Below are 11,155 nucleotides of genomic sequence, written 5' to 3'. Positions count from 1 at the left end.
AGTCTAACGGAAGAGATTATGTATAAACAAGTAAATTACAGCATGCTTCTTTAATTGAACAAACAAGGGATAGAGTATGCAAATCTTTGAAAAACCCTTTCTTGAGGTATCATGTATCCCTCGATCGTTCAGCAACTCGTTCAATAGCACGAACTCGAACCGCAATTATTAGAACTTGATCTCAACGTACAACTAGACGAACCTCGATCACAATTGAGTTCAACTCGATCTTTGACCCTCGAACGGAACAAGAACACCACCACAAGAGTTACCTTGGTATTCTCGGTGTGAGAATCCATAAGTTGTGGGCTCTGTGTGACTTTGGATAAAGGAATGGAGGAAGTAAACAATTGAGTAAACGATCAAGTATACGATAGAAGAAGGAATAAGCCTATCGTATAGATCTGATACTCGATCGTGTAGTAACGAGTAACTATCGTATAGTAAACTTGATACTTGATCATTTAGGCTGTGAGATGTTATCATTTAGTAAAACTATTTTACTCGATAGTCTTTTCTTTTGTGAAACGATACAATGAATCAACCCTTGATTTTGGAAAACCATTTTCCTTTTTATCTAACAGTTACCATAACCGTGCGTAACCTCCTACTCAAGTCGGTTATTAAAGAAAAAGAATAATTAATTATCATATAATTAATATATTATAAATAAATATAATAACCAACTTATCCTATCCTATTTATAACCATAATTTTAATATTTCATTATATGTTCTTTTATATATACTAAAAGAGCTTACAGTCATTAACTGACGTACTTTCAATCATTGATTTAATTATTGGAGATTGAACTTTTTTTAGTACTGTAGTAATAGAAGACAATCATGTGTTTCAACAATAGACTCTTATCATTGATATACTCCAAATCATAATAGAAGTTTTTAACCGATAGGCTTGTAAACTTTAATTAGTGATAAAAGTGTGATTAAGTATAAAAATGGGACAGTTTGCAAAAATATATATTTTTTTTTTAAAAAAAAAAAGGTGGGATAAAAACTATTTGAAAAAATAGGGCAGCTTTTTTGTTCTTATTCATTTCTGTCTTTTGTAAAAACTAAAATTTCACGTACAACAGACGTGTGGACAACCTCTCAACACATTGACAATGTTTTTCACCCATTTCAATTTTTTTAAAAAAAAATCCGTTTCCTCTTTAATATGACACAACTATCTTATTAACTCTTCCAAAATAGATTTTTTAACCTCTCATCTCAAACTCTCATTTTATTTATTTATTTATTTATATTTGTCTAGGAATATAATTTTAGGAGAAAAAAAGTTTGGATATTGAATATAATTTTAGGGGGAAAAAACTTGGATATTGTATAATATTGGAAATGCTTTAAAATGTATTTTGAATGACCTTATTAGTTTTTTTAAGATTTATAAATTTTTTTAGACTAAAATAAAATATAACTCAAAGTACATGAACAAAAATGGTATTTAATTTAAATTTAAAAAAAAATATATTGATTCAATTAAAAATTATCCTTTAATTTTTATATATGTTTGTATCTAATATGTGTTTGATCTTAGAAAAATAAAACTTTTACATATTCCACATTCTTTAAATAAACGAATATATTAAGCATAAATTGAATTTTTGTTAAGGGGACAAACTCTTACTTTTGTGTCCTATTGGTTTGTGTTTTTTAAGAAAAAATATCAAATAAAACAATGACTTCTATTTGACTTTAGATACCAAATCGGATATTTTCTAAATATACAAAATTGAAAATTCACTTATGTAGCACAAATAATCATTAGCTAATTTATGAGTCTATTATCTATATTTAGTTTGAATTATTTTATGTTTTTCTTTTTTGGGTATGTTGCATTTGGTTCAATGAATTTTCAAACTCAACAATTAATTTGATCCTTAAGCTTTTCTTTTAGTAGAACTCTTAGTCCCTTCGTAACATTTGTCACTAATCCATAACGAAAGCTAAATGATACATTTTTTTTAATAAATCTTACAAATAAAAAATATTTAACACATTTTCTTCTCTTTCCCTTTATTCCTATTACCTTCCATCTCTTCGATGATGAAACTTAAAATTTATGAAAGTATATAAACTAAAATTGGAAAATTAAAAGTAGGAGTCTTTTCATATATAATAAAATGGTCAACTTATTTATAAATACAATAAAAGGGCAAAAAGTTTCTACTTTGACATTTTGTCATTTTGTTATATTTAAAAATATTTTCAGTAATTTTGTTATTTAAAATAATTTCTGTTAATATGTATATAATCATTATATTATATATTTACGTCCAAGTTTATCTTAAAACAAATAAAATAAATTGCTGTATTTATTATTCATAAAGTTAAACTAATAAAACGGAAACCCAATTTAGTGATAAAAAAAGGTACACTACATATTTTAAGTTTTAAGCGAGAAGCTGCTGAAATGAAGAGACTGCTGCCAATAATAACGATTTAAATCAAATAAACAGTTCAATCCAACAAAAATTTGACATTAATTCAAGTAATATGAAGAGACGAATAATCTTCCACACAATAACAATTATAAATCTGGAAAATTAATGCGATGAACAATTGATAAGAAACTTCCAGGAGAAGACAATTACACAAAACAAATTAATTTTCCAGAAATTGGAAATAGATCTCATCTTCTCTTCAACTGAATCATTCTAACTTCATTACAGTTCTAAACAACACAAAACAAATTCACTTCAATTTCAAATTTTATTTTTATATATATTTCATGAAATCGACGGCGGCTATCTCTGTTCATACTCTGTTTCAGAGCTATTAACTCTATAATGCCTCAATTGCAAAGAAATTTGTCTTTCTAACCTCAAATAACGGCGAAAATTCTGAATAAAAATCTCCGCTCGCTGATCAACATCGTCTTCATAGCTTGCGTGTCTTGAACTCGAAACACGCTCAAGCTTTCTAACCGAAGAATTCTCAGTGATTCTCCTCTGATCTTCCAGGACAATCCGTAGCCCTACCTTCCGATCATCATCGGAATCGGATGATCTCAGACGCCGGGAACTGTTCCGGCAAACGAGACAGAGACGAACAACTGCCGTGAGTTTCGTCAATGTCTTCTTCAGGAGGGAGGCCATTGGCGATATCTTCTCTGTCATTTTCTTCGAACTGTGAAATGAAAGCACGAACTGCGAAAAGGGGAGAGATGGATCAATTTATAGGAAGGTCCATTCGATTTGATTCCATTGTGGAAATTCGAATATTGAAGTTTTTATGCATTTAAATTATGACACGTCTGTATTAATCAAAATTATATAAGTGGGAAAAAGGTGTAAGAGATTTCTTAGACAGTTTATGCGTTAAATCAATAATTTCACTATATTATTCTCGTATTTTTCGTTGAATTAGATTAAATATAGGTTTAATTATTCTCTTTTGCAAATGACAAATATGCCCTTTCATTTATTCCTTTCCTTCCCTTTTCAATTCGAGAAAAATTACCAAACACGGTAAAAAAAAAGGATAAATTTCAAATTTAGACCACTTCGTATTGTTACCGTTATCATTGTTCTTACAATTCTAGTTGAAAAATTATCAATTTCAATATCTTTATGCTTATTGTTGTCGCTTAACCCTTAGAGGTGGCGATAGTGATAACAATAAATTTGACAATTTTCATAATTTTAAATAAACACAATCAAAAGTAATACGATTACATTTGTTATTCAAAATCATTACAAATCAATGAAATTCCATTACAATTACACCAATTTTCATTACATTTTGGTAAACGTGGCCTTAGTATATAAGGTTCTCTTTCCTAATCTTTTCAATTTTAGCCTCTCTTTTTTTTCCATAATTTTTCAATTATATTTATTACATTTATTTAAAACAACATTGGGTATTTTAGTGAAATTTCAGAAGGAAAAAAATAGAAACTATTTTTTTTAGTTTTCAAAACTTTTGATTTCGATTTTTTAAAATATTAAAAAATCAAAAGTTATTAAACGAGATTTAAATATTGAAGTTGATGTTTATTTAGTTCCTAAACTTTTGAAATTTTTTAAAATTTACGAATCTACCAAACACAAATTTGAAATTTTTGGGTTCCATAAAACAAAATTCAAAATTATATCTAATATATCAATTAATTAAAAAAATGAAATTGTGGAAGATTTATTAGACACAAAAATACAAAATTGAAAGTTAAGGGATCTATTTAACACTAAATTTAATGTTTAGAAACATGTTAAACACTTATGAGATTCAAGACTAAATAAATAGAAATCTTAAAATTTATGGACTAAATTTGTAGTTTAACCTAATTAAAATTATATATATTGAGTTAAATTACAAGTTTAGTTTATTAATTTTTAAAGTTAAATATAATATGCCTTCAAATTTACAAATTTATGTCTAACGTTATTGAAGTTTGAAAATGTTCAAAATGTTTGTGATTTGACGGGTCATTTTAATAAAAATTTAATCGAATCGATCATTTTTTGTTTTTTCCAAATATAAACTAAATATGTCGAATTTAAATTAAACATCCTAACCAAAGTAATATATCACTTAAATAGGCTTTTTTTTTTTTAGGTGGAAAAATTAGAGCAAAGTCGATATTTAGAAAATTGCGAAACTAAATGATATATTTTTTTAAAAAAATGAAGTAACTAAAATAAGTACCTTAAAAATCATAAAGCTAAAATGATTAAAATATAGGGAAAAGATAGAATTAGAATATTAGAAATTTAATTCCAAGAAATAGCAACTTTAAATTTTGAAATTACAATGGAATTTCCTAGTAGTCAACCAAATATGAAATGCGGGCGCTATGATAATTTAATTATAACGTGTTTCTTTTGTAAGACGTGACCCAAAAAAATAAAATAAATAAAATAAAAAGCTTGTTGTCTAAGTAACAAACATTTTATCGGTTTCCTTATATATATATTATTTAATGGGACATCTAAATGACGTATAATTTAATGATTTCCCTAAAAAAAAAGAAAAAGTACATAAATTTTAATGGTTGTCTAAATAACCACAATTTAAGGAAAAATACTGACTAATATTTTGTAGGGAGGTCAATCTAGACTCACCATCTTTACTAAAATATTTGGTGCAAAATATTAATTAAACTTTTAAACTCTTATAAATGAATCAATTTTGATTCTATAAATCATTAGAATATAAAGTTGATAATTGTCGAATATTTAATAGATCTTAAAAAAAAACAATTTAATAGTTTATAGTTACATCAAAGAAAAGTAAAAATATATTTTAATGGTTGTCTTTAACAAATATTTTAATGTTCTCAGAGAAAATCAAAATCAATATTTTGGTTAAGTTGTTAGACAGGAATTATGTGCTGAGATAATTGGATGGTGTTTGTATAAGATGGATATTATAGACTATTCAATACTCATATAATTTACTCAATCTTCGACTCGAAAGTGAAAGAGAAAAGAGGGAGAAGATTAAAAAAAAAAAAAACAATGAATCTTCAACTTTTAAGAAGGAAAATTATATCAATTATTGTTGAATTAAACTTTTTTTTTTTTTTTTAAATAAACTACTTAATTAGTTCCTACGCTCTAAAGTGTAGGGTCTCGTTTGAAATTACAAAAAAGTCTTATTTGGGATTGGGATTGCAACCACAAAAAACAATTATAGGAAAATATTAACCAATCTAACCTGTTCGGCAAACCAAACTATTAAGAACATTTTTTTGAAGTGATTCTAATATAGTAAAAAAAAATACTTTTATCATTTTTAAAATCATTAAGAAAAATGTTTATAATGATTCAAAACCATTATAAAAATTGTATTGAAAAGTGTAAAGTAAAATATTAAATTGATTTTGAGTGACTAAAGTAGTTTTTAGAATTATTTTAATAATTTCAAAATCACTCTCAAATATACTCTTTTTAATTTATTCTAACATGCAAAAATTCTTAGAGGTAAGCTTTTAGATTTTAACTTTTTATCAATCTCAAATTTATCATTCCATATTAATTTATTTTATCACATCTATTCTCAAATTTTAATGGTTTTGATTCCTTATAGCAATTGTTTAAAAAAAACATTTACCAAATAATCAAGAGTAAATAAAATTAATTGTCATTCAATCATATAAATTTTCAAATAATTATATTAAGTTATAATTTGTTCTAACATTCAGCTTTTAGATTTTATCTATTCACAAATCTCAAATTTATCCTTCCATATTAATTTATTTTATCACTATCTATTCTCAAATTTTAAGGGATTTGATTTCTTATAACAATTTTTTTAAAAATAAACATTTACCACATAATTAAGAGTAAATAAAATTAATTGTCATTCAATCATATAAATTTTCAAATAATTATATTTAAGTTATAATCTAAATATCAATATAAAAATCATTAAAATGATAATTCAGATAATTAAAATCCTATTTGGTAACCATTTCATTTTTTGTTTTTAGTTTTGAAATTTAGGTCTATTTCCTCCCCATTTTTTTACAATGATTTGCATCTTTTTAAGTACAATGATTGAATTCGTAACAAATTTTCAAAAATAAAACAAGTTTTTAAAAGCTACTTTTTTTGTTTTCAGATGTTGACTTGGTTTTTTAAACTAATGATAAAAAGTGGACAACAAAAGAAGAAATTTGGCGGTAGAAGTAGTATCTATAGATTTAATTTTCAAAAATAAAAAAATAAAAACCAAATGATTATCAAACAAAACCGAAATTTATCGTAGCTCCTATATAAATTACCTTCGTTTAGAAATTCCTCAATTTTGATACATTCGTTAACGACACCATTAGTATTAAACAAAACCTAAATTTATCGTAGCTCCTATATAAGTTACCTTCGTTTAGAAATTGCTCAATTTTGATACATTCGTTAACGACACCATTTGTATTATTATACTTAAGTTTTAAATGTTTCTATTTAAAAAATTGTTGCACCAACATTAGAGGAACATTAATGAAAAGACCAAAAATAATATTCGATCTTGAGACCTAAGAATCAAAAAATAATATACGGTAAACTTGGTTGTCTGAAGTATCCCTTTTTATCCACGAGACTAAGAATTATGCACAAGATCAATGTCTCTTTTATCCATGTTCGTCGTTGGAACAATATTCTAGCCCACTCTTTGACGTCCAAGATGTTGGAAAAGTAAGCTTCTGCTCTGCATTTTCCTCTTTACCTGGTGTGGTTTGAATCTTTTCTTTCTTCTGATGTAGTTCTTGAATTGGTTTATTGTTTGTCTCCTAAAAAAATTTGCCACAAACTTCAAATCTCAAATCTTATTGAACAATACTTAGTTTTAAGATTTCACATCTTAATTTCCGAAAACAATTCTCATTTCTAACTGTTTACATTAAACAAAATACAAATAAGCTACAAAAGGTTATAGTGAAAAATGAGGAAACAAATCCTTGGAAAGAGATGAGAAAAAGTCGAGGCTTAAGCTCCCAAGTTGAGAAAAAAGTCATCTATAAATAATTAAGCGTTGGCAACCTTCTGCTGATGACCATCATCGCCATGGGAACCTCCTTCAGAACTTGCAGCTTCCTCACTAGATCCATGGCGGTCTTCTTGGCCCTCTTTGATCTGATCGTGTTTGGTCGAACTGCCATACATCTGTCTTCTTGCCTCCTTTCGCGCTGCCCTTTCAGTTAATTTCAGTTCTCTAAAGCCCTGTTCAAATTTAGCTTCGTCCTCTGGCGAGAAGAAAACGACCTCCATCTGCCCAAGTTCTTCATACATCTTCTCGATCTTTGTCTTCCAAAACAGCCCAATTTCAGTGTCCATTTTGTGGTATGGAGTTTTCAGCAGATACTCGTCAATTCCACCAGCCTTGTCGATGCATCTAAGGGCATGAGTGGTGACTTTAACTCGAATATGGCGGTCTAGAATATAACTGAAAAGTCGCTTCTCTTGGACGTTTGGTTTCCAACTCCTCCTTGACCTATAGTCACCAGCATATAAAGGCTAAATGATCCAAAATTGAAAAATGATTTCATGACAATATTAAAACGGTATAAGATCATATGCCAATATGAAGGTTTGTAAGCAAAAGAATTAAAAAAAAAAAAGGCACCCAACCTTTATATGACATAAAGCCAATAATACAAAGGAAGAACATGAAATTAATAATATTGTGCCTCAAATTTCAGAATACAAGAGAGAGAGGCATACCCTAGACATGTAAATATAGACATGTAAATAAAAGGCTACAAAGATTCAACAAAAACCAATATATAGTTTGCACGCAGAACTCAGAAGGAAACACGAGTTTTTGTTATCAGAAACGACTTCTCATTCTCAGGAAGGGAAATAAACTCTCAAAGGAAGAGAAAAAGAGGGAAAAAATCAACAGATAGAAAATACAACCAAATAAAAAACAGAGAACTAATCTAAGGACGATGAGAACTTGCAAACGAATGCTGAAAGCTCCGCTACCAATACAGCAATACCAATAGCTTCTTCAAACCTCTAAAAGAAAATACCAATGGTAAAAGGAAGAATTTTCTGCCAAATTTCCTTGCCGCCTTCACTTGCCATGCCTTTTTGTTTTCAATAAGAAATAATTTCATCAACGGTATGAAATTACAAAAGATAGAATCCCATTAGGGAGATTTACAAAAGACCTCCAATTAAAGGGACTAAAAGAAAAATAAAGAAATTAAAAGGGAGATTTTGTAAAAGCCTTTTGATGGATAACTTGACAAGAAAAAAACAATCGGATCTTCCAAGATAAGAACTACTCTATCACAGATGTTTTTAAGCTATAGTTAACTTGGTAGCTTTTTAGTGCAACTGTTTCCCCTCTTCCATCCCCATAGCTATTCCTCCCTCCTCTCCAATTGGAGAGATCTTTTGTAATCCATCTCATGACACCTACCTTTTTTGTAATTTCATACCATCAATGAAATTGTTTCTTTTCCAAAAAGAAAAATGAGCTCTCTCTCTTTTGGGGTACAATGAGGGTGTGGAAATTTGAATATGCAACACCCCAAAGAAAGAAGGAGTAGATGTAGATGCCTTAACTCATATTGGCAAAGACACTAATGGTCTAGCACCAAAGAATTTGGCAAATCAGTAAAATGCATTCATATTCAGAGAGAATCTCGACAAAAGATTTTTAAGAAAGTAAAGGAAATAAAAGAGGTTCATACTTGTTGCCACCGTCTTCACTGACACGGTTGCCGAATCGGATGTGACGGCCAGCATAAATACCACGGTTTGCTCTATTCATCACTATTTTGCTGTCTGGAATACATTTCTTCAATGAATCCTTCACTCCAGGCGCCAAATTTTTCTCTCCAACTTTCTTCAGTATCTTCTTCATCATTTCCTTTCCTCTAAAGGCCATTATGGACTCTCTCTCTCGTATAATCAACCGTAATCCAAATATACTCCTAAAAAATAGGAACAGAAGTAAAACAATCTGCAAAAACGACCTTGAATTACTGCCAACAAGCTTCTACAGAAAGAAAATCAAGCTCGATGAAATTCCACTATGTATAGGTTGCGGGCTGTATTTTGAGCAGCAGGATTTGAGAAGGAATAAAGTTCTCATCAGCTATTTGTTTTGTTTCAGTCCATGCGTCTGTATATACCTAGGAAGCAACACAAAAATCATCAGGGAAAAAAAAAACTGCGGAAAGGAAAGAAAAATCCATCAGCTGAAAGGGAAAATATGAGAAATATCCGGTCGAATCAGTCGGAAATCGGAAAATGATGCCATTCACTCAGTTACTATTTTTTTTTATAGGAAACATTCAGAATAATTTCATATATGAAATTACAAAAAGACGTAAAGGTCGTGGATGGTTACATAATCGTAGTCCATTGCATAATAAGAGACGTAAGATTGTAATCACAAAAGTGTGGGGTTAATTTACACAAAGTGAGAGCTGTGTACAAGTGATGATCAAAGAATTGTGAGAAATTTGATACTTTTTCTTCAAAGATCCTATTGTTTCGCTCGTTCCAAATGAGTCAAAGGAAAGCTTTGATGATGAAAGTCCTAAATATCTTCCTTTTAGCTTTGAATGGATGGCCAATAAACAAGGAATTCAATAAGGTGAGAGGGTCTTTAGGAAAGACCATTTGATAGTTGAAGTAATGTAGCATTCTTTCCCAAAAAGATTGAGCGAAATCACAAAAGACCAATAGATGCATAATAGATTCACAACATTGATTCACTCAGTTACCACTTATCACTATCTACACCTTAATCCCCGGCTAGCTATAGTAACAACATCAGATTCGGCCAAATGATCCAAAGTGCAAATCATACTCAAATCCAGAAAAACAGATCAAATTCAACAGAAAACAATCAAAACAGAAATGAATAAAAACCAAGGATCCATTTCCGTTCCAACGAATCACAATAAGAAAGTAATGAAAGCCAGAAACAATAATCTGAAATTCAGATTAGAGGAAGTATGTATTGAGAAAGTGCAGGAGCAATTGGAATTTCAGATATGGTACCTTAGCCCTCTTCGGAATCCCTGAATATGGAAGGATTTCAAATATTTGATGAAGGAAAAAAAAAAAAAAAAAAAAGACGAAGACAAGTAACTCTGATTGCTCGGAGAGGCAAGAGAGTGTGAAAGGGAGGGAGCGTCGGAGATTTCGTCGGGAGGCTGAAACAGCGGCGGCTGAGAGTGAGAGGTGAACGGCGAGCGGCGGAGGTGGAGTGCAGTGGCTGGTAATAGAACGGAATGGAGTGGCAAGACGGGAAATAGGGTTTAGGAAGCAAGAAAAACTTAAGATTTAAATCTTATTTTGTATGATAAATGTTCTATTTTGGTCTCTTAATTTTAAAAAATATTCGTTTTAATTTCTAAATTTTAAATATTATTTTTTAGTATCTTAAACTTTAAAAAATGTTGGTTTTAGTTTTTAAATTTTGAATATTGTTTTACTTCGATTTCTAAATTTTTAAAAATATTTGTTTTAGTCTATTTTTAAAAAATATTTATTTTGATTCCTAATATATTAAGATTTTGTTAACCTTTTAATAAAATGTTGAGGTAACTTGTATTTTTTTATGACTAGATTACCAAATAAGTTAACTATACTAAAAAAACTAGTTTTAATTTTGAATAAGAAGGTAAAGCAAGAAAATTTAAAAGACATTTTTAATTCAAAATGTTGAAG

The 11,155-nt window shown here is 29.0% G+C and overlaps 1 protein-coding gene across 1 annotated transcript; it reads right to left on the bottom strand.

The window, feature by feature from the left end:
• Positions 1–7,260: 7,260 nt before the first annotated feature.
• Positions 7,261–10,754, bottom strand: LOC120068991. The gene is made up of 3 exons (XM_039020633.1): positions 10,484–10,754; positions 9,163–9,606; positions 7,261–7,952 (listed from the first exon to the last, which is right to left on the bottom strand). Exons 2-3 carry the CDS (start codon positions 9,357–9,359, stop codon positions 7,487–7,489), a joined length of 663 nt encoding a protein of 220 aa, XP_038876561.1. The 5' UTR covers positions 9,360–9,606; positions 10,484–10,754; the 3' UTR covers positions 7,261–7,486.
• Between the last annotated feature and the right edge of the window lie 401 nt (positions 10,755–11,155).

Source organism: Benincasa hispida, unplaced genomic scaffold (genome assembly GCF_009727055.1).
Source record: "Benincasa hispida cultivar B227 unplaced genomic scaffold, ASM972705v1 Contig179, whole genome shotgun sequence".
Taxonomy (NCBI): domain Eukaryota; kingdom Viridiplantae; phylum Streptophyta; class Magnoliopsida; order Cucurbitales; family Cucurbitaceae; genus Benincasa; species Benincasa hispida.
The sequence above is the reverse complement of the archived record's forward strand: the minus strand, read 5'-3'. Positions and strand labels throughout refer to the sequence as shown.